The 24,717-nt window shown below is 38.3% G+C and overlaps 1 protein-coding gene across 1 annotated transcript in view; it reads right to left on the minus strand.

Moving 5' to 3' along the window:
- Positions 1-6,304: 6,304 nt before the first annotated feature.
- EHHADH (enoyl-CoA hydratase and 3-hydroxyacyl CoA dehydrogenase) overlaps positions 6,305-24,717 on the minus strand; it is a 37,623-nt gene continuing 19,210 nt past the window's right edge. The window contains exons 5-7 of the mRNA XM_019735860.2: positions 23,466-23,570; positions 15,821-16,162; positions 6,305-9,220 (exon numbers count right to left, since the gene is read on the minus strand). Of these exons, the coding sequence (XP_019591419.2) occupies positions 7,959-9,220; positions 15,821-16,162; positions 23,466-23,570 (1,709 nt within the window). The 3' untranslated portion in view covers positions 6,305-7,958. The remainder of the gene's footprint in view (positions 9,221-15,820; positions 16,163-23,465; positions 23,571-24,717) is intronic.

The following is a 24,717-nucleotide window of genomic DNA, read 5'->3' on the forward strand; positions in this document are numbered from 1 at the left end:
ATTGGTCAGGGCCTGGAAAGAGAAATATTGGAAGATAGAGAAGAGCAGGAACCAGGCAATTGAAGGATGGATCTAGGCAAGTGGAAACGAAGTGTGAAGAGCTGTGCATCAATGTTAATGCCATCCAGAAAACATCTACCACAGATGAATTAAGCAACCAGGTAGACAGAGTGGCCAAGCTAGCTGACATCAACCAGACACTATCATTGCCTACTTCAGCCTGGCACAAACGGCCCATGAATAGAGCAGGCTTGGTTGAAGGGTTGGCAGCCTGAGCTCAACAGAATGGACTCCTACTCTCTAAGGCTGATCTAGTTGCTGAATGTACAACTTGCTCAGACACTGTATTATCCTTCAAGGAAACCAACCAACCACTTGGTAATAAGTCAATTACATGAGAATTCTTTGGTCAGCACCTCAGTGATTATCTTGACTGTGATTAACATATATTCCATGTGTGAGTTTTCTTTTCCTGATTGCAGGGCTTCCTTTTCCAAGGACCTAGAGAAGATCTGAGCCAGTGACACAAGAGCCTGCATAATATTGCCTCAGACCAAAGGTCACACTTTAAAACAAACATGGTCAAGAGGTGAGCATATGATCACAAATTCCCTCCTCTGACCACATACTACGCCACCCAGAACTACTAGCTTTCCTAACAGAGAAACGGACTATCTCTTTGATGGTACCACTGATGTGCCAGCTTGAAGATAATATCCTGTGAGGATGGGATACCATCCTTCGGGATTCAGTTTACACCCCAAATTGATAACCATTATATATATACTATATATATATATATAACCATTATATATATATATATATATATATATATATATATATATATATATATATATATATATATATATGATGTTATGTTCCTAATAGTTAAAATACAGGGTTATAGGAACCAAAGAGTGAAGCTACAAGTGGCCCCATTTATCATCACTGCCATTGACCTTTTGGGGAAATTTTGCTTCTTGTACCAGCAACTAACACTCTGAGATGTAGAAGTCCTGGTTCCTAGAGGGGAAATGCTTCCACAGGGACGTAGTAAGAGCCTTTTTTAAGCAAGATGTGCCACTCAGTCCCTTCCAGCTTTTTGCGCTAAGGAAACGAGCCACCACCCAGGCATGGGTAATTGACCCTTATCACAGGAGGAGGAAGCAGAACTACAGATAAAATATCATCAAGGCTTGACTAACTTTACTAACATAATTAACAAGCTTGATATTAGAATCCCATATTCATCAAACAGAGAGGGCACATTCTTTTCTAGCGCACATAGACTATTTATAAAAATTGATGACATGTGAGATCAAAAGAAGTCTCTTAAATGCCAGAGAGCTGATAGCATGTGGGCCACCTGTTTCTAAACAGTGTTCATTTTGCATCTCCATTGTTGTAGTTTGGATTCACTGGGAAGCAGACTCTAAGATGGACATTAGTGTGCAGAATGTTTAGGGAGTGCTCTTGGGATCAACACCTGTGAAAAAGAGGGGAAGGAAGCAGGACTGAGCAGAGGGAGCAGTCGCAATGCGATACCTCAGCCCTATGTCACTGGGAGCTCTAAAGATGTCAGCCCTTCAAAGTTATAACAGGACGATCACACACTTACACTCCTGCATTGAACAGTCATTGGATGCAGGGTACCTTTGGAAGAAGATGTGATCTTGACCAAGGCAGTTCCCAAAGGCCATTTTCTGGCAGTCGTCCTGGCAGCAGGGAGAATAAATCTTTCATTATTAAAAGAGGATCTGGGTAGTACATCACATAAATTTGTAGTGTCCATCTCTAATACTCGTATGTAAGATGTTTATAAAGTAAATATTTTTACCATCATATTGACATACATGTGTACATGATAAAACACAATAAAATAGAAATTTGTAAAAGATGACATAATGAAATACACAAAATATTAAAATATTTTGCTAATAGGTGATGATTGCATACTGTTAACTTCATCATGAATGGTAGGTTATAAATTAATATTTTTAATAATCTTCTTGATAATTTCAAAATTTCTTGGCCAACTTCTTGCCAGATCTGACTAACTCATCCTACCTTGCAATGCAGCTGACAAAAGCTGACACCAGAACTACCAGCTCTGCCATTTTTTTGTTGCTCACCCTTGTTTGCATTATTTGTATTAACTTCAACTGTGCTTCCTTTCAAGGAATCTTTGTGAGGGTTCATTTAATTTGATTTAATAATTTAGTCCAAATATCTGCTTCCCCCAACATACATAATGTGCAATATTTCTCAATATGCTGAAAGCAAATGTAAGAGGGAGGAGGCCGCTGTCAACCTCTCTGCATTTTGGAATTTGCCCTCTTCCTTCAGGAAACTCCATTCCTGACATTTGGCTGAGATGCAACCTGGTGAGAACAACAGTGTCCATATGTATATGAAAGATTAATTTCTTATTTTTAGACAAAAATAGCTACTAAGAGTAGTTCTAAATATTTTCTTTCTGCACCTGTATAGATCGTCTTTCACACTGTCATGGGTGGAGGCACCTCATTTTGGAGATCTCTGATCTAGTGAGCAGAAGCTTGGTGCACCCCAAATTCAGCACTTCTGTTTGGTCGGTGCTGAGAGATTCTGCTTCTCGAATTGCTCTTCTTTTCCTTTGTGCCATTGTTGACCACCTTTTCTTCTAATAATACACACTTTTTTTGTGACTGTTTTTTATCTCTAAGTAGGAGTCAATTTGAGGTTCAAGTAGGCCTGTGAGACTGTTCTCTACTAAATATTGATTTAAACTCCTATTCTCAGGTTCTTACTGATGTCTCCATGAACTGCCGACAACAATTAAATGTGAAACATAACATAAAAATTTATGAGCAATTCAACATGGAGTTGAAAAACATATCACACTGGCAAAAAAAAATTTTTTTCTTAAAACAAGAAATCCGGAGCCAGCCCAGTTGCTCAGGAGGTTGGAGCTCTGTGCTCCTAACTCCGAAGGCTGCCGGTTGGATTACCACATGGGCCAGTGGGCTCTCAACCACAAGGTTGCTGGTTCGACTCCAGCAAGGGATAGTGGGCTGTGCCCCCTGCAACTAGCAACGGCAACTGGACCTGGAGCTGAGCTGTGCCCTCCACAACTAAGATTGTAAGGACAACAACTTGACTTGGAAAAAAAAAAAGTCCTGGAAGTACACACTGTTCCCCAATAAAATCCTGTTCCCCGTATAAAAACAACAAGAAATCCTATTTAATGAGACTAGAGTCTCAAAACTGCCTGTGCAGCAGACTTACCTATGATACTAAGAAAAACAAAACAAAAAACAAATACATATCTCCCCACTAATTCTTGGACCCCACCTGCATTAATTGGGATTAGGGTTAGCTGTGAATATTTAAAGACCTATAGGAACCATGATAGGAGTTGATTTCTTTCTCATATAAATGACTGTTGGAAGAGAGCATTAACTCTGCTTCATGAGGTCCTCAGGGACCAAGCTCTTTATAACCCTCCATTCTGCTATCCTTAGGGCATGACCTTTGTCCTCGCAGTCCAAAATAGTGGGTCAAACTCCAGCCATCACATCTGCGTTCCAGGAAGCAAGATGGAGGAATGGACAAAAAAGAAACGGGCATCATCTGACTCTTAAAGTAGGTTCCCAGAAGCTGCCATGTGACACTTTCACATGCATCCTATTGTGTGGATCCTAGTCACATGTTCTCTTGGATTCAAGAGAAGCTGACAAGCATACTGTGTGATTTTGAGCAACCAAGTCTAAAAATTGAGAAGTTTATTACTACAGAAGAAGAGAAACGTTGTGGGGCAGCCAACAATCCCTGCCAAAATGTACAAATCAACAACTCTCTAGGACTTGGCAGCCTTCGGGATTCCGGTACACTTATGATTTGGTTAGAGAAGGTTTTACCCTACCTCATCCTAAGGATCTCACATTATGGCTAGAATTAGCAACTGCTTCTGTTAGCAACTACTTCCTCCTAGAAAAGGTGGAATAACCCTAATGTGAAAGATGTACACGAGATAGATTGCATCAGCTCTGCTCATGCCATCTTATCAGAGGCTTTCAGGTACTTATTCTGCCAGGCTACTTAAAGTTTGGTGAAAGAGAACAAGTACATATTACAACTGAAGTGCCATGAAATTCTTTGGACAGGAATTAAAAATCCCTGTGCATCTCTCCCATGTTCTTCTTTCTCAGGGCACTAGAAAAAAAAAGAAAACAACTTAGAACAGACAAGATGTAATCTTTCTAAGAATTCGGTCCCATTGGGGACACCAATCTAAACAGAGACTTTCCCTCTACTTTTGTCAACTAACTTTTGTTTAGAAAGATACTTACAGCAATACACAGAAGAAAAAGTTTTGAGCTTGAAATCTCTACACGAAGTGCCCTGGTAACAATACCAGGTGTTGCATCATCTCTATGTGAACAGCAGCCCCTTGGACCACAGTACACATGGTTCTCTCCGAGGTGTACAGTGCTGCTGTCCTGCCAGGAAGTGGTGCAATTTGTCTGTTAATCACGAAAGATACATAACCTGGTGAGATAAGCAGATGGCACTGGTAATCCCAAGCATAGTCAAAGACTATTCTGTTCTTGCAGAAAGCTGTTTCTAATCACAGTTCAGAGAAGTTGATTTATATTAATTTCATCAATGGCTATCAAAAGGGTTCAGACAATCTAGTGAGCCTGCAGTCTTTCTGATTTACAAGTATCTGTTTTAAAGACAAATGGAAGACTCTGGAAATACCAGGTTCCTATAGTGCTGTGGAGTATGATTTGCATACACAATTCTGTAACCTCATTAATCAGAGTAGTTTGGGATCCCTCACTTTATCGCTCTCACACACACCTGTTCCTGCTGGAAATGAATTAAGTAGATGACAACTGCAGCTGCACAGTGGCTTTACTGATTTCAGTAACATCATTAGTCACATCTTTAAAGCTGGAGTATTATGGCAAATCTTCAAGGGTGCTTCTAATATATCGTTCTCATCAGAGTCAATTACCTTTGGAACACATTTTTAAAACATCATTCAGAAGCTTTTTTTTAAAAAGGTAGTTTTAAAATTATTAACAACAACAAAATAATCCTTTTAAGAAAGTACATGTGGGTACAGAGCCAGGAGTGCAGTTTCCAGGCTCTCGCCCTCACATGGAAAGGTGCTCACTCGGGTAGTAAACGGCCATCGACTGTGATTGGATGGCCATCAGCTGTGGTTAGTGGGCCGTCAGCTGTAACCAGTGAGCGATTGGCCACTAACATAACTGCCGTGGCTACACTAGCAGCAAAAATGGGGGGCTAGTAAGAAGATGGTGGCTGAGCTAGCAAGAGCAGGTTGCAGTTAGGACGGCGGGTTGCGAACAGTGTGGCTCCTGCTTCCTGTGTGTCCAACCCAGCCGCCAGCGAGAATATAATGGTATGACTCCCCTACCTATGTCTCCGTGGGTGTTCCTTTATGGCCTCACCATAGCCTGCGTTCTTATGTGGGGAGCGGGACCAGAGACGCCGCATGACACCCCGCATGACACATGGCGCAGCGAGCAGGGTCTCCCACATGACTCCCCGCATGACATATGTTTACAAGGATGGGATAGGATATTTTGGAAAGGTTTCATCATATTAACCATTGTTGTGCATAGGACCCAACAAATTAGAATTAGGTTTGCCTCCTTTGATAACAAATAAACTCTTATTTCTTCTTCCCATTTAATTTCTATATAGAATATTGGTCCTTAACCTTTATTAAGTCAGAAACACTTTTGAGAATATGATGTCAGATATGGTATCTTTTCTAAGAAATGCATTCAGACACGTGTACACAAACTGTAAAATTTCAGGGATTATTGACTCATAAAATCTAGTCATAGACACTATAGTTTCAAAGCTGCAATCTAGAGGATAGTGTAGGGTGAAAATGAATTTTAAGAGCTCAAAATAAAATCCACTCAAGGTCTCAAGAAGAAAAAGTGTGTGTGTGTGTTTACATTAATTTAAAAATAAGTTACTTTGCAGACAAAGTTACTACTTTCAGGAATCTTTTCTATTTTTTTCTTTAATTTCAAAGACAAATTTATATAAACTCCAGCAATATTCATCTTAAAAATTATTCTAAATTCAACTGCAACTCAAGGCACACTCCAGGGATGTTTTGAGGCTTTTTTGCTTTTTATTGACAATGAAAAACTTATACTATATTCATTCAAGATTCCTCTATCAGAACTATCGAGAATTTTGTTTGGGTTCACAGGTGAAAATATTGTGAAAACAGTTCATTTACAGCACACTGAAGGACAACAACTTGAGCCCATTTGGTTTTTTACTTATTTATTAACAACTTTATTGAGATAATTCACATACCATATAATTAACCCATTTAAGGTGTACAATTCAACAGTTGTTAGTAGATTAACAGATATATAACCAGATATCTAACAGTAGGTTAGATATATAACCACCACCACAAAAATTTCAGAACATTTTCATACACCCAAAAAGAAACCCTGTACCCATTAGCCATCACTCCCCATTCTCCCCACCCCAAATCATTCCAGCTTTAGGCAACCTCTAATCTGATTTCTGTCTCTATAGATTTGCCTAGTCTGAACATTTCATATAAACGTTCGCACACTATGCCTTTTGTGACTGGCTTTTGTGACTGGCTTCTTTCACTTAGCATAATATTTTCAAGGTTCATCATGTTGTAGTATGTATCAGTACTTCATCTCTTTTTATGGCCAAATATTCTATTGCTTGGCTATCCCACACTTTGTTTTTCTATCCAGCCTAAGTGATGGACACTTAGGTTGTTTCCAGGTTGGGGCTATTATGAATAATTTTGCTATAAATATCTGTATATAAGTTTTTGTGTTGACTAACCTCTCAACTTTTAACACACAAAAAAAGTTACAAGAGAAGTCTTATAATTATAACAAAATTACACAAAAGATGTTTTGCAATAATTTTAGATTTTTCAAGACTTAACCATTTCTATACCCAACATCACTTTATCAAGGCTTTATCATGACAGGAAAAGTGGCATTATTACTCTTTCACAGAGTCAGAGGAGGTTAGATGTTCTCTAAGATCCCTTCTTACACTAAGTCAGCAACTTATTACTACCTGTTATTTCTCCATGAATAAAAGAGTAAAGAAAGACCAGGTTGTGGACATCCCCTGATCTTGAGGAAATTATCAACAAACATTACAGAGCCCTTTGCAGGCAGCGAGCACAACTGTGCACATGTGACAGGGCCTTGGACAGAACTGATGTATTGAGCATGACTGGACAAGCTACTCTGAGTTCCCTATTCTGGTCTGAAGTACTTGGTTTCCTCACCAGTTCCCAACTGTGTTTCTCCTACAACTTCAACTCTTTTCTGCCTTTGATACCCTGCCCCTCTTTCTGGTTACTACCTCTGCCTCAGAGACTATGGACTAAACTCATCCATGCTGAGTTAATGCCCCTCTGGACTCTAGGTCTGCCTAGTGCTGTGCGAGACGCTCAGGGAGGCACAATGAATGTTTACTGAATGAAGGATGCATAAGATTTCCTATCATTCCTATGAGTGTGAGGTTGAAGGGGGTCAAAATGAATTTATGACTTAGTTGCTGTTATCAGTTATTAATTGATGACATCTTTCTCCAATGATAAAAGCACTTGAGACCCTCAACTGATTCCTGAGCCTCTCTCCTTAGCTGTTAAGGTACTAACACGTTTTTATTCATTGGGATTGAAATAATTTATCTGATAAGGACAGATTCAGAGGCATAGAAAGCATATTATTGAATATTTGACCCATTGGAATCATCAGACAGAAGACCCAAAGAGGTTTAGCTGACTGATGATTTCTTTTGCTTTGTATTTCAGAGCAATCTTACTTTGGATCTTTGGATTTAATTTCAATGAACTTCAGTGAGCATGACGTCATGCCTGCGTGTGAGGCATAGCCTTGACAGCTGAATTACAATTTACTGCTGGGGGGTCCTGCCAAGCTTTGCCATTCTTTCAGAGGAGGGTTTCCTTGGGAAGCCAATTTTTTCAGATAGTTACAAGGTTCCAGTTGGGGAATATCAGGATTCTGCCTGTAATATTTCTGCAACTTCTCTAGCACTATGGGCAGCCCAACTGTGGAAGCATAGAACATGGGCCCACCCGTGTGCCTTGGCCATCCATAGCCATGTAAGTAGACAACATCAATGTGCTCCGGGCTGGCAGCCATCCCCTCTTCCAAGATACGGAACGCTTCGTTGATGAGTGAATATAAGCAGCGCTCGAGGATCTCATCCTGGCTAATGATACGTGGTTTAATGTGATGGGTTTCTCTGTACTGTGACAGAAATTTGGAAATCCAGGGATCAGGTTTGTGAATCCTACCCAATGGCTTGTCATATTGGTACCAGCCCTTACCTGTCTTTTGGCCAAATCGTCCTGATTCACAGAGCATATCAGGAATTGGGCAATATCTCCTGGTGCCTCGCTTTCGGGCAGGAGTTCCTGGAGGCAACGTAGGTCCAGTAAGACCTCGTCCCTTTCGAGATTTCCAACCCACATCTAACCCAGCAAGATCAGATACTCTAAAAGGTCCCATTTTGAAACCAAAGTCTTCCAGCACCTGATCTATCTCCTCTGGCTTACTGCCGTCTTCTAACAAGAAATATGTCTGATTGTAATAAGGATTCAACATTCGATTCCCAACAAATCCAAAACAGTTGCCTACAACTACTCCAATTTTGTTGATCTTTTTTGATAAGTTCATAACAGTGGCAATGGTAGTAGGAGAAGAGTATCGACTGGGAATAACTTCTAACAACTTCATGACATGAGCTGGTGAGAAGAAATGGGTGCCGATGACCAAGTGGGGGTGATCAGTGGAAGAAGCAATCTCATCAATGTCCAGGGCTGATGTATTAGTGCACAAAAAAGCTTCTGGCTTGCACACAGCTGACAGTTTGGCAAAGACCTGCTTCTTCAGGTTCATTTCCTCAAATACTGCTTCAATGACTAAATCTACATCACCAAGCTCGTTCACAGATGTAGTTAACCTGGGTTTTGGTCCTGACCAAGGGTGGCCACTCTGTTCCATTTTGGCTCGTTCCTTTTCTAAGAGAGAGGTTATTACCCTGTTTGCAGTCTCTAGCTGCTGTTTGTCTGATTCTACGGCAACCACAGGGATCTTGGCCTTTGCAAGAGAAACGACAATGCCTCGACCCATTGTTCCCAAGCCTGTAGATAAGAGTAAAGGGAAAAAAATGATTCAATGCTGTTGGAAAATGGAAAATTACTCAGTGGTTGGAAGGCTTCTGTGGCAATGTGGCATTTTGAGAGATCAATTCAAGGAATACAAATGGATTCAATACTAGTTAAAGCTAGACACTGTGTCAAGTGCACTAGAGGATATAACAAGCAGTAGGATACACACACACACTATTAGAATAACAAGTTCGGCGGGATGCGAAATCAATATACAAAAATCAATTGTATTTCTATACATTAAGATAACAATTCTGCTTACAATAGGATCAAAAAGAATAAAATACTTCAGAATAAATTAAATGAAGAATTGCAAAACCTGTACACTAAAACCAAGAAAACATTATTGAGAGATATTAAAGAAGACCTAAATAAATGGAAAGAATCCTATGTTCGTGAATTGGAAGGCTTAGTATTGTTAAGATGGCAATACTACCCTAATTGATCTGATGTTCCAATGCAATCCCTATCAAAAATCCAACTGTGTTTTTTTGTTTGTTTGTTTGTTTTTTGCAGGAATTAACAAGCTGATCCTAAAATTCATATAGCAATACAAAGAATCCAGAATAATCAAAACAATATTGAAAAATATGTCACTCTTCCCAATTTCAAAACTTATGACAAAGCTACAGTATTCAAGACAGTGTGGTACTAGCATAAGGATAGACATATAGATCAACAGAATAGAATTGAGAGTGTTGAAATAAACTCATACACTTAATGGCTAATCGATTTTTGACAAGAGTTGCAAAATAATTCAATGGGGGAAAGAATCATCTTTTCAACAAATGGTACTAGGACAACTGGATATCCACATGCAAAAAGAATGATGTTGGAGCCCTACCTCACACCATATACAAAACTTAATGGGATAACAGTCCAAAGTAAGAGATAAAACAATAAACCTCTTATGAGTAAATCTCATGGCCTTGAATTAAGCAATGGTTTCTTAGGTATGACATAAAAAGCACAAACAACAAAAGAAAAACTAGATAATCTGGATATCATCAAAATTTAAAACTTTTGTGCTTCAAAGGACACCATAAAGAAAGTGAAAAGAACCCACAGAATGGGAGAAAATATTTGCAAATCATAAGTTTGGGAAGAAACTTGTGTCAAAATATATAAAGAACTCTTACAACTCAACAATAAAAGGACAACTCAGTTTAAAATTAGGCAAAGGGTCTAATAAAGATTTCTCCACAGAAGATACATAAATGCCCAACAAGCATATGACGAGACACCTAACATCAATAGTCATCTTTAAATTAAAATCAAAACCACAATGAGCTACCACTTCATAATCACTAGATTAGCTATAATTAAAAAAGCAATAATAAGTTCTGGAGAGGATGTGGAGAAATTGGAACCCTGATACATTGCTGGCAGATAGTAAAATGGTGCAGCTGCTGTGGAAAACAGTTTAGAAATTCCTCAAATGTTAAACATGGAATTACATGGAGTTACCATATAATCCAGCATTTCCACTTCTAGGTAGGGGTGTGTGTGTGTGTGTGTGTGTGTGTGTGTGTATCCCCAAGAGAATTAAAGACATATGTCCACACAAAACTTGTACATAAATATTCAGAGCAGCATTATTCAAAATAGCCAAAAAGTGGAAACAACACAAATGCCCACCCGCTGATGAATGGATAAACAACATGTGGCATATCCATACAGTGAAATATTACTCAGCCATAAAAAGGAATGAAGTACTGATAGTGTTACATTGTGGATGAACCTTGAAAATATTATGCTAAGTTAAAGTTGGGCACACACACAGAAAACATGTTATATGATTCCATTAGTAGCTGCACCATTTTACATGGAATTGTACTGTTTAAAAGGGTGAATTTTATGGTCTATGAGTTAAACCTCAATAAAACCATTAAAAAATATGAAAAGTATCAGTCCTTAGGGAGCTTATAATCTAGTGGTGGGAAGAAGAAAAGTTCCCAAATATCCATCCTTATATAAGGTAAAGTAAGTGACGTGAGAAGTAAGGTAAAATAAGTGACATTTCTTTGGTGATTCAAAGAAAAGAGATTATATTTGGTTGGCTGAATCAATACAAGCTTTAATATAAAGATATTTGAAGAAATATTTGAAGAAAGATCATTTTGAGATAGGTGAAAATGGGGAAATGCACTATCAAAGTTGTGGAAGGGAAAAGGAGCGGGAATAATGTTTTAAGTAAAGGCAAGAAGAACAGAAAATGTAGAAAAATTATTCAATGGCAAAGATGTTGTTCCTTCCTCATACCATTTCATTTTCCTCCCTGGACACATTAGAGACTGTATTTTCCACATCACTCGTATGTTGGTAGGGCCTGTGACTAATTCTGGTCAATAAAATGGTTGGAGGTAAGGATGTGTGATCTACAATTGGCCCATAATATTCCCCATAAGATCTCTCATTATCACCTGAAGATAGAAAATGCAGAGAACAACTCTGAAACCTTGGAGGAGGCCCTAAAGACCAAATCCGGCCCAATGCCTGTTTCTGTATTGCCTGAGAGCTAAGAATGCTTTTACATTTTAAATAGTTGAAAAACAAAAGATGAATAATATTTTATGACACATGAAATTATATCAAATTCAAATTTCAGTGTTTACGAATAAAGTTTTGTTGAAACACAATCATGTTAATTTGTTTCCGTATTATCTATGGCTGTTTTTGTGCTCAATGGCAGAGTTGAGTAGTTGCAACAGAGACCATTGAGCCCACGAAGCCTAAAATATTGACTATCTGGCTCTTTACAGAAAAAGTTTGCTGACCCTTGTCCAAGAGAGTGGCAGAGCCACTACTTGGAAAGAATCTGGTCCTAGAATGACTTAGTGGAGCATGCAGGAAATTAAGTCTTTATTGGGTTAAGCTCCTGAGATTATTGAGTTCTCTGCTACAGCAGCAGGTGATCTGTTACCTAACCAACACACTGTGGATAAAAGAGCTTTGTGAAAACCATAGATATATATTACTCTTCAATAATTCATAGTGACGAAAGTACTGCAAGGGAATAATGAAAGACAAACCAAAAGTGAAAAACAGCAATGCTTACCCCTTTTACCTTTGGCATAATGATTTGGGAATTGATATGTCTTGGGGATTGATTTTGCGTATAGAATGTTATTAGTCATCAGAAATCACTGATTTCATTTCTCTGGAATATAGTTATTTAATTTTCAAAATGTATTAAATTATTTCACATTATATGTGACATATAATAAATAAACATATTAAATGATTAAAAAACATTTAGTTTTTCAAATTTGCTAAACACCAATAACAAGAAGGTTTAATGGCTCTCACTGCTATAGCAATCTGTGTACTAAACTTTAGCCTGGGTAAATGGGAGGTAGAGTGTGGGGTTCAAAACCCTGGCCTCCTGGCTTTCGGTCCCAAGCTTCAGGTAAAATTCAAACATTGTAGAAGTTATGATCTCACAGGGACAATGAGGATTAATGATTTTAAGTTTTATGAAAGTGCTTTGGAAACTATATCACAATGTAAGTGATATCTCAGAACTGAAAACAGAGCAGGGAAGGAAAACCACCTTGCTGAGATGGACTCCAGCTCTCAGTGCTCAGCTCGCAGAGCAGGTCTGCTGAAGGATCCTGGGGCTACAAACCAACTCCTGGGCTACAAACCAAATCACAAGAGTGAAACAGGTTGATGCTTTATAGACACGATCTAGCTATAATTTTGATCTTCTTTAGTTCAGTTCTATAAACTGACACTTTTCGATTAATCATGGAAATAAAAACACAGGAAAACACAATACCATTGACTCTTGAATATACAAGTTTGAACAGCACATGTTCACTTACATGCAGATTTTTTTCAATAAGTACAGTAAATGCCTTATGGTTTTCTTAATAACATTTCTCTAGCTTACTTTATAGTAAGAGTACAGTATATATAACACATATAATATACAAAATATGTGTTAATCGACTATGTTATCAGTAAGGCTTCTGGTCAACAGTAGACTATTAGTAGTTAAGTTTTGGGGGGAGTCAAAGGTTATACGTGGATTTTGGACTGCTCAGGGTTTTGGTTCCCCTAACCCCTGCGTTGTTCGTGGGTCAACTTTATATATTTCTTTCAAAAAGCCCTTAATTCCTAACCTTTCTTCTCACAACCTTGTGTGGCTCAAGATATTCAGCACTGTCAGATAAAAATTAAATAAATAATGAAGGTCCAAGCTTTTCACTGTTGGTTCTTATGTTTTCATAGGTACATATTGTATTTAAACTGAATTTAGTTTCCTCATTTTTCCTCAGACAGACAGGGGCATGGAGTCTGCTTCCCTACCAAATCACTGCCTTTAACTGCCATGAAATTAAATTTGGTCAGGAACCTCTTCTATTGAGAGAAGTAGATAAAGAATAATGGATGTTTTAACTACTGGTTCTGTGCTTTTTGGTCCATTGCAGGCCTCTCCCCTCCTGACAGCCGATCTGAGCTGAGAAGCCTGGGCCTGGGCTCAAAGAAGTGCACAGTTGGGATCATCAGGGTTGGGATTCTGTCAGGGGGCACAGAAGAAGGGCAAGGAATCACGGGGTTTGAGGACATTGACAAGAGACTGGCTGAAGTGATGACTCTAGAAATTGAAGTTGAATAGAGAAGGGTTGCTATCAAGTTATGGTAGTAGTTAGAATAGTCAGTGAAGAGATATAAAAAGATACAAGATTGTGGTGAAAAGGTGTGATTTCCGATGTCAGAAGTGAAGAAATGTCCAGGGTGAAGATCAGACCTGTGGTGAGGCCATAAATGTTGATTGCAAAAGTGAAGTGAGGCGACTATCACTGAATCTGAGGAGGCAAAGGAACCTGAAGCAACAGGGCTCAATGAACCGTCCACACAGACAGTGAAAACAATCAGGATGGCAGCAGGATTGGGGCCAAACTGGATAACTGTGAGCCAGGCACCAAAATTGTCAGCAATTGAGGAAGAGCAATGCCAGTATTCAGGAGGGACAGAGGATAAGACCAGATGGGAGGACCAGAAAGAGTGTCCTGAAAGGAATAATGGTGTGAGAGAGGAATTAGGAAGTGCCACTGCAGTCCGTGGAGTTTGGGAGAAGCAGTTCTGTTCTCTCTGGAGGGCTGCAGTAGAAGCAGGTGCTCAGGCAGGAGACAGGGGAGGGAGCCAGCAGGGAAACAGATGAGGCTGTGGGAAAGTTCCAGAGGGCACCTGGCGCACTGAGAGACTGCATCACAAAGATGAGATGCAGAGCAGTGTGGGGATAGACACAAAGGAGGTGAAAATGACCAAACTCTCAGTTTATTTTTATCCACATGGTCTTCTGTATGTTTGAAATGTTTTTCTTTTTTCGAATATTTTTCAGAACAAGGTGGGCTGTACTTGAAAAAGAAATAACTTCAAACTTTTAAACATTGCATGCCAGGCAAACCTGAAGTCTTTTTTAAAGGAGAGAGAGAGAGAGAGAGAGAGAGAGAGGAAGAGAAAAGAAAAGAAAATAAGGAAACTCTCAAACAACCATTAACCAAACAATACTTGATAAACTTAAGTTTTCCTATTATTTTTCTTTCATTCATCTTGGCTTGAAGGAATACAGGAATACGGGAAGAAGAAACAAGTAAGTATACAACAAGAAACAAATATTGGTGTTGTTGAAAGAATACAGAAAAAGGAACACTCACAGTTCTTTGTTACACTATTTATCTACTTCCTTAAAAAACCACAGGTGAGCAGAGTCAGTGCTAGAAGCAGTGTGTTTGTATTAAAGACATACTATTTTATTACCAAAACTTGACTGAGTAACGGACCAAAAAGATGTAGAGTAGGCGTTACCCTCCAAGCTGGGTTGGGTGCTAGAAAGCTGGGGTGAGAGTTAAGAAAGTTGATGCGTTTAGTAAGCTATGAACCTCTTACCCCAAAAGACTGACATTGAGCTGAAACATATAATATGTTGCTTCCCATTTCACAAGGTTTAAAATCCATGAAAGAGTATTCTTGGGCCAAGACTAAGAGCAAGTGAAGCTTAGGAATGTGGCCCAAAGACGCCAATCAGAGAGCCAGCTTCTGAGGAAAGAAGACATTTGTTTGGGAAAATTCCTGGGGGGAAAAGTAGGGAAGCTCCTGTTTCATGGTTCAGATGGATTTGAGGATAGTGGTTTTGAACCAGGAGAAATGAATGGTTCCAGGGACCAGGAAGACAGAGACTTCATTCCAAACACCTAGCTACAAGAGTGATAGGTCACACCTTGAAATGGCTACTACTAAGAATCATTAGTTGGGAAATCCAGCAGTGAGAGATTCATACAGGGAAGAGTTTGGGAGAGTGAAAAACGCCCAGAGTCTGGATTCGGACAGACCTAGCATCAGACTCTCACACCACTTGTGTTTAGCTCCTTGTGGAAAAAGTCCAAGCCTCTAGGCCTCATGTGTAAAATGAAGAGAGTTCATGGGCTGGGGTGAAAATGAAGTAGGCTACCACATGTAATGTATTTAGCATAGAACCTGGCACCTGGTGGCCCTAAGAAAACGGTAGTTGCACCTTTACATGTGCAGAGCTGGAGAAGGACATTAACTACCCCCTGTTCTTACCGAGAACACCAACGGAAGAGATGGGCTGTGCTGATGCTGTTTTCCAGGATGCCCCAGAGGGAACCGACCATTTGCTTACATTCCTCTCAGCCAGGAAAGCATATTGCAGGGCTCTCGCTTGCCCTGATTTCCGAAGATACATGAAGAGCTCCTCCTCCTTCTTGATGCCCACCTCGTAGGGGTACCGGACAGCAGCCTGGACCGCGCGGACACAAGTCTCCTGAGAAAGGCACCCAGGGTGCTGCCTTCGCATCTTCAGGAGGGCTTCACTGAACACAGAGTCCATGTTGGGCAAGCTCTGAACGGGTTTGTTGCAGAGTCTACGGGATTCTAGAGATTGAGCTGAAAGAAATAAGAGAATCAGAGCTTTGGAAATGTTACTCATACCAAGGGAAAATGAGTAAATAATAATACCAATCTGTTCAACTTCAAAGTACAGAATTAAATACTATTCATCTAGATACTTAATGCTACACTAATACCAAAGTCCCTGACATGGTTGCCACTTGGTTCCGTAACAATGTACTAGATCCAACGCAATTTCAAGTTACCTGATTCAGGCACAAAAGCATCATTTTTCTTTTATTCCAAGGCCAAGACAATTTTGTAATAGATTGAATAGTAATCTGTCTGTCGGTTTAAGGAAAATAGTTCTGAGTTAATAATATTTTAGATTCAAAGAAATTTTCATTTTCTTCCTGAGAATAACAAAAAGTTAATACCTAGAAGACAGTATGATGTTGGTACAAGGACAGAGATAAAAATCAATGGAAGAGAACTAATTTTTAACACAGATGCCGAAATAATTCAATGAGAGAAAAAAGGAGTTTTTTCAACAAAGGGCACTGAGACAACTGGATATCCACAAGCAAAAAAATAAATAACCTTAGATCCTTACCTAGCACCACATAAAAATGTTAACTCAAAGTGGATTATAATTCTAAATTAGAGATTAAAACTATAAAAATTTCTAGAAGAAAACATAGGAAACACCTTTGTGGTTTTGGGTTAGGCAAAGTGATTTTAGCATGATCCACGAAAGAAAAATAAATCAATAAATTGGATTTCATCAAAATTAAAAAACTTCTATACTTCAAAGAACACCATTAAGAAAATGAAATGATAAGCTTTAGACTGGAAGAAAATATTTGCATGGTAGACAGAATAATGCCCCCCGTCACCACCACCACCCCCACCCACAAATGTCACGTGTGTGGAGGACCAAGTGGATGAGGGAAGAGGGCTGAGTTGTCAGTGTTGTGGCTTTAACAGGGAGCTGGTGTAATCTATGCTCAGAACAGGCATAGACTGGGATACCTTACAGCAACTCTCTGTCCTTATGACATTGCCACGTTCCCACCATGACAAGTTGATTCTCAACAGCACAGCACATATTACAGTTATTTGAGGAGTTTCAAAAGGTCAGATGCCCAGCCCCATGGTAGACTCATTAAGAATCTTTAAGGGTGGGGTCTGGGCATGAGCATTTTTTAAAAATTCAATTTGATTTTGAGGTGTAGCTTCTGGGAGGTCCAGGAACAAAGCATTATGTCAGCCACTATTTGGCCCAGGGTAAACACTACAGCTCCTGGCAAGTTTACCCTGGACCAAAGATTGAAAAAGAAAGAGAAGACTAAGAAAAAAAAAGAAGAAAAAAAACATACAAACAAACCCTACTTAATGGTGTGCAGTAAATATTGCTGATCGGCAACATCCTGTTATCCTGGGGACACTCAGAACCTCTCAGACTGTGAATGGGCATTCTGGGAGCTACCAAGGCCTAGGGCCCAGCAAAGTACAACCATTGCAGAGTTTGGGATCAAGGCACCATAACTGATGGTTTTTCTCTGTTCAATTTCCTTTCCCTTTCTTGCTATAGCTGTAACTGAATGATATTACTATCTTATAACTTCGGTTTATTACAACAAAATATATTCAGAATTTTCTCTTTAGGTCTACAGATCTGGTATTTTCAAAGTGTATTTTGTATATGCTTGGTAGTTTTAGAGTCTTGGTAGTTTTAAAGTCACTCAGCTGTACCTATAGAATAAGAGAGGCAAGTGTGAGCAGATCAGCACCAGTATTCTCTGCCTAAGAAAATGGAGAGGAAAAGAACTAATTAGTGATTCAAATATGCTTATAATTGAATTCTTTCCTTGACCCATTCACTTTTTTTTTTTTAATTCTTTGAGGTTTTCTAAGGCATAATATTCAAGTTTTGATTTACAACAAAAAAAGTGAATCATGCTCCTAAAGGGAAGAAAAGGAGGCAATTATTTTCCCTCTTTCCTTTCTGGTAAACTGACAGCAAGTGATTTTTCTAGGATAAAGGAAGATGCAACATGCCGCTTATAGAAGTGGTTTCCTAAGACATAAGGACTTTTTGTTCTCTAATTCTGATAAACAGTATGTTGTGTCTGTCACAGAAGGTCTTCAAAGAACAGACAGAACAACTGCCCCTTTTCAGGCTCCCCGGAGGTCACCCACAGAAGTTGGGTTGTAAGTCAAAAGTAAGTTAAATTTAGATGTGTGCTTAGACCTCCTATGTAAGGCATGGTCACTTTGCTCTTGTGAAACATGTTTATATAAACATTCACAGAAAGTGAAAATAAATTACAAAGAGCAAAAGAGAAAATGAAAAAAAATCAGATGAAACCACTAAGATTTTATTTTTTAAATCACAAAATTAAAATGAACCAATAGACCAACGTCATTAGGCAGAATTCGAATTGTTAAAAATGGCTAACACAGCCCAGTGCAGTCACAGGACAGGCCCAGGGATCATCAGAGGGAAAAAGCAGAGCATTAGGTTCCTGAGTGGAGGCTCCCAGTTGGATGTCCCCTGTGCTCATCTTTGAACAACAGCACACACTGTCAGCTTCCTGCCAGGAACATGCACGTGGGCACAAGGAGTTCTAACTCAGTTTGGGTAAAAGCAGGCTGCTGGCCAAATGCAAATGCAAAAAAATAGCATTTTACAGGACCCTCCCTCCCGGGTTTAGCCAAAGCAATCTGGTTTGGCCAAGTGATTCTGAATTGCTCTGCTAAATCTATTGCACTGCAGTAGTCTGAGAGGCGTCATATAACAAGAGCATTAAGATGCATGAAGCTAATTAACTTTCACAGTTAACTCTCCAGGATACATGTTAAGTTTGTAGAGAAATTCGCAACGACTTCCCAAATCACATTTTTAGATCCATGCTAATCTTCTACAATCCCCTCCCACACATAACTGGTTCCAGAACTGCTGATTGCAATATTGCCCATTGGAAATTCCCTTCCTTCTCCCCTTTCCTATTGGATGTGGAAACTAAGTAAGTGTTCTTAATCTTTCCTTTTGTTGTTGTTTTTAAGTCAACATTTCAGCAGTGGGGCTGGGGGTAGGGAAGGGGGTGGAAATAGGCTGAATTCATGTAACATTTTTACAAGTGGGAATAGGAAACCAAAACTTTACATGTATTTTAAAAATTGAGATATGATTCACATATCATAAATGTCATCACGTTAAAGTTTACAACTCAGTGGTTTTTACTATATCCACAAGGTGTGCAACCACACGTGTATTTTTTTTAACCATTCCTTTCATGACTGATTTACTTTAAGACTTCAGGTAGGGTTTGCATGCGAGGTGTAAAAAAGTCAAAACTAGGAAAAATGATCTCCATTCTTACCCTTGTTCTCCTTTATCAGTAGTTCTCAAAGTGCAGGCCCAACAACACAGCATCAGCATCACCTAAGAACTTGTCAGAGATGCAAATTCTTGGGCCCCACCCAGACACACTGAGTCAGAAATCAATGAGTGGGGTCCTACAGTCTGTTTTGACAAACGCTCCAAGTGATTCTGATGCACAGTAGAGTTTGAGAATCATTGTTCTAGATCAAGACAATCATACTAGCTTCATGTAACTATAGATTTATAAATGCACATATATTTATTATTAATGTTTTAATACAAAGATACATTAACATATGTTTTATAATAATTATCTGTTATAAATTTTAGGAATATATTTTTATAATAGAGTTTAGTGGAGCCTGTTCTTCAAATCAATCCATCAATTTTGTTCTGCCAAATAACCACATACTAGTAGCTATATTTACAGGCAAAAAAAAAAAAAAAAGGAGAGCAAGGAAACATAAAAAGAAAGGAAAAGTACAAGACTGCGAGTGAAAATGAAAGGCAAAATGAATAAGCCTAGCTGAACTACACATTTGGTAAGATAATAAATGGCAAATGTAGGTAAGATTCTCTGAGCTAGTCCTTCTTTGATTTGCCCTATTTCTTTACCTTGTATCTCTAGCATTTATCTATTACAAAACACTACCAAGAAATCAAAGAATTCCAAACAGTGAAACTCATTTAAAAGAAAAAAAGAAAGAAAAAAGTAGTAAAGTTCCAGAGATTTCCATGGGATTCTAAGCCTTAAGCCCCTAAAAAGACAGTGCAACTGCACAGGTTGTAGCAAGAACGAAAAACGGGAGCCCAACCATTGGAGCCTGTGACGTCTCACGACAGAGTTTGAAACCAACTAATTTTGTTGAACATTTTCCTTTTATTGATAAAGCCCCAAAAGCTGATGTGTTAAGGTCTGTATAGCTAAGGTTGAGACTAGAACCCGGGTCTCCTGATTTCTAGTCCTGAGCCCTTTTTTCTACCAAACTGCACCTCTTCTATACTGGCCAAAGCATCCCTTTTCCCTTTGGGTAAATTTAATGCCTGAGATAGTAGGAAAAGATAAACATTTCCTTTTTTAAATCAAGAGTCTTCATTATCTACCAGCCAAATACAACCACTGTTACAAGTTTGTTTTTCTTCCTTATGCAACTATGCATATGAAGACATATACACACATACGAAGTACACACATTCGTGCAATTTTCTATCTGGCTGTTTTCTACTTAAATATTACATGTAAGCATTTTTCCAACTTCTTCAACTTTAATGGAAAGTGTAAGTTTTAATGGCAGAATGCGGTTGCTTCATTGAGATCTATCGACTTTTATGTAGCTAATTCCCTAAAATTAGATATTTGAGTCGTTTCCAATATTTTACAATGCTAAATAAAGCTTCATTGGGTATCATTGGACACAAATCTTTGTGTACTTCTGTGACTATTTCTCTATAATAAATTCCTAAGAATACAAATACTAAGTCAAAAGGTATAAACAAGCCTCAATATGTGATAGCCCAATTGCCCTCTAATAGGAAGTACTACAGTGTACTATTACAGTGAACTTATTTAAACTCAGTGTCACCATATTATTTTCCTATATTTTCCAATTTGCTTGGCAAAAATTCGTGGTCTTTCAAAGCACTAGTGGTTTTTCATTAATCATCAAGTTTAAAAAGTATTTAAGAATTAAGAACACACTTCCTATAGGACCCAGCAATACCACTCTTAGGTACTTACCCGAGAAAGGGAAATATGCCAACAAAAATTTGTGTAGACCCAAAGTGGAAACCACCTAAATGTACATCAACTGATAAATGGATAAACAAACTGTGATATATCCATACTATGGATTACTATTCAGTAATAAAAAAGAATAAAATATTAATACATGAAGCAACATGAATGAATCTCAAAAATATCACGCTAAGTAAAAAAAGTCAAACACAAAGACTACATACTATACGTGTGATTCCATCTATATGAAATTCTAGAAAAACAAAGCTATGATAACAGAAAGCAGGTCAGTGTTAGTCTATGGCCAAGGGGCAGGGGAGGGAATCTACTGGAAAGAGACATGAGAATACTTTTTAGGGTGAGAGAACTATATCTTGATTATGACAGTGTCCATATAACTGTAAACAATTACAAAAATTCATCAGTCTCTACACTTAAAAGAGGTAGTTTGTGTGTGTGCGTGTGTATGTACGTAAATTATACCTCAATAAAGCTGGAAAAAATCAAAACAAAAGCAAAGATCATTTATGAAATTCTTTGGGTAAAACCAACTTGTTTTCATTTTTGCATATTTCCTTTAAACTTTCCTGTATTCATATGTACATATTTTATGTAGCTATAATTATATAATATATGTAAATTTATATTTTAGACATTTTTATACACAAATAATTTTACATATTTCTACAGTCTTCATGACTATAATTTAAAATAGCTATACATAATTGTCCAAAGCCCAGAACCATTTCTCTGCTGTTAACAGGTGAATTGCCATGTTGTAAAGCAGATGATTCTTCCTCAATATTTGGACGCCACCAAGTGGACAAACTGTGTTATGTTGCTGAGATTGAGGAGACCTTTTTATAAACTTTATACTAAACCAAAAAAAATTAATGATGAAATTTTTAAATTTAAATTAATTTTAAAAATTAAATACATTTTTAAAAATGAAAAAAATACCATTTTATAAATCTACTAGACCATGGTCTCTTAACTCTCAAATCTGAAGCTAGGGAAATCAGTTAAGGAAAATAACTTCCTGTCGAAATCAAGTCCTTTACAAACTAAAACTACGGATACAAATAATAGACATGGGTCTATTTAAGCCCAGAACCAACAATAATTTAGGGACTTCCAAATGTAAATAGAGCCTTTGCTGTTGGCTAACCAGGAGACTTCTAACAAAACAATAAGCCCTCTCAGGAGGCACAACGAAACCAGTGATAAAGACGTGGTGAAGATTGTCCGCAAGGCAGAGAAAGATAGCAGGAAACTCATTCTCATTTTGGGCAAACACTTGCTGATTCTCCATAGGAGACACCAGTATTTTCTCCACACAGTCCCTGGCGTCTCCAGTTCCAGCTTTTACTGTTGCATTGAAAAGGTAACTGGCTAGTACTACAAAAAGAAAAATTATTTCAGGAAAGTGTTTGGTTCCTGCCAGAGTGGACAAAAGAATGACATTTTCAGGGACACTGAGCCATTGCCTGCCACCAAGTCGGGAGATAAACACCCTGCTCTGCCTGTAATCCAGCATTCCTCCCAATTATTTCTTCTGACACCCTTTAACCCTCTCCATCTTGCTGCCAACTTCCATAAATTGAAAAGGAACAATTAAAAAAGAAAAGAAAAACTCTAGGAGTGTCCCTCCAAAGAACTCTTACAGGAATGTCATGAATTTATAAAGTAAGAAACCAGTGAGAGAGAAAACAGCTCACCGAAACAGAACCACAGTTTTACTGTGGTAAATTTGCTGTCTTTTGTTTGCGGAAATATTTATTTGCTTTAATTTTAATTATATGTCTTAATAGATAATACATTCATTCAATAAAAATGCAAAAGGTACAGAAGAGTAAACAATGAGAACTCCCCTTTGAACAGCGTCCCTGGCTGACCAGTCCCATCCCCAGAGATGACCATTAACCATTTCTTATGAGTCCTTATGGAAATATTTTATACATAGACAGACTCGTATATACGACATCCTCCCCATACTGACGTTCAATCCCATTTCTTATTATACAAATGGTAAACCACTCTCCACAATGATGCTTTTTCCACTTAATACAATATATCATGGTGTTCATACCATATCAAAACGTAGTTTCTCATTCATTTCAAAGCTGTATCATATTGTATCATATGGATATACCCGTAAGAGATTTTAAAAGCTCCTTATTAAGATGGACATTTAGCTTGTTTTCAATCTTGTGCTATTTTTATTATCATCTTCTTACCTGAAACTCTCTGGGCAAATTTGATAGCTTCTTCAACCGGGTCTGAGTTCACAATTTTATCCAGAATACCCAGCTTGAGTGCTTTATCTGCCAAAATATGTCTTCCTAAAACAAAACGAAGTAAGTCAAAAAATGATGTGAGATTAAAGCAAAAGCATTACTCTCTCTAGTAGGGAAAGGTGCTGGACATACATATCTATTATCAAATGAAATAAATAATCACCACACTGACTGTTGTAATAGGAAGGTCACTGCAGAGGTAACCAGAAAACTTGGATTCAAGATCCAGCTCTACCTTTTACTATTTGTGTGACCATGAAAAACTGTATAGGACTGCAATTTCCTTATTTTCAAATGGGAATAATTATGCTTACCTCAGTAATTCTGAGCATTAACTGAAAACAATGTATTATCTTTATATTCTATAAATCTCTATAGAAGCACTTTATAGATCTCTGTATAAATAGAAGAGGTGATTGATTTTTTTTTAACTTTCATTTATGTTAAGTGTGTTTTTCCAGGACCCATCAGCTCCAAGTCAAGTAGTTGTTTCAATCTAGCTGTGGAGGGCGCAGCCCACCATCCCATGTGGGGATCAAACGGGCAACCTTGTTGTTAAGAGCTTGTGCTCTAACCTACTGAGTTAACCGGCCACTCCTGATTTTTAATATTAATAATAGAGGTAGTAGCAGCAGAGTAGAGGCAGTAGTATCTCTTATACCAGTATACACTAAGGGCTGTTGTTGACTACAAAAAAAAAAGAAAAGGAAGAAAAGGCAGTGTGGACAGGGAAAAAAAACTAAATTGATATTATACAAGTTATAATCAAAATTACACAAGACACCAAAATGGGGTGGACTTATGCCATCATTTTATTTCATTTCATTTCATTTCACTTCACTTCACTTCTCTTACTTTATTTTTGGTTATCCAGTATCTCAACCCCTCCCTTCGTTTGTGGAATCACGATTGTGCGAGCTTTGGAGACCTAGCCCCTATTACCAAAGCTGAAAAAAAAAAGACAATTGTTCCTTCAGAGCCATGGCAGGTAGGGTGTGTCCCATGACGACAAGCTTGGCGAAATGGAGGGTTCTATGGAGGGTTTTTAGTCTGGAGTTAGTGACCCCAAGCAGCAGCAACAGTTTTAATCTCATTTCACAGGTGGCAACATTGAGTGTCTGGTAGTGGTGTTGCCACCTGTGAGATGAGCATCTAGCGTCTAGTATAAAACGGCAACTCTAGGGCGTTACAG

The sequence above is a fragment of the Rhinolophus sinicus genome, linkage group LG01 (genome assembly GCF_036562045.2).
Source record: "Rhinolophus sinicus isolate RSC01 linkage group LG01, ASM3656204v1, whole genome shotgun sequence".
In the NCBI taxonomy this organism is placed as follows: Eukaryota; Metazoa; Chordata; class Mammalia; order Chiroptera; family Rhinolophidae; genus Rhinolophus; species Rhinolophus sinicus.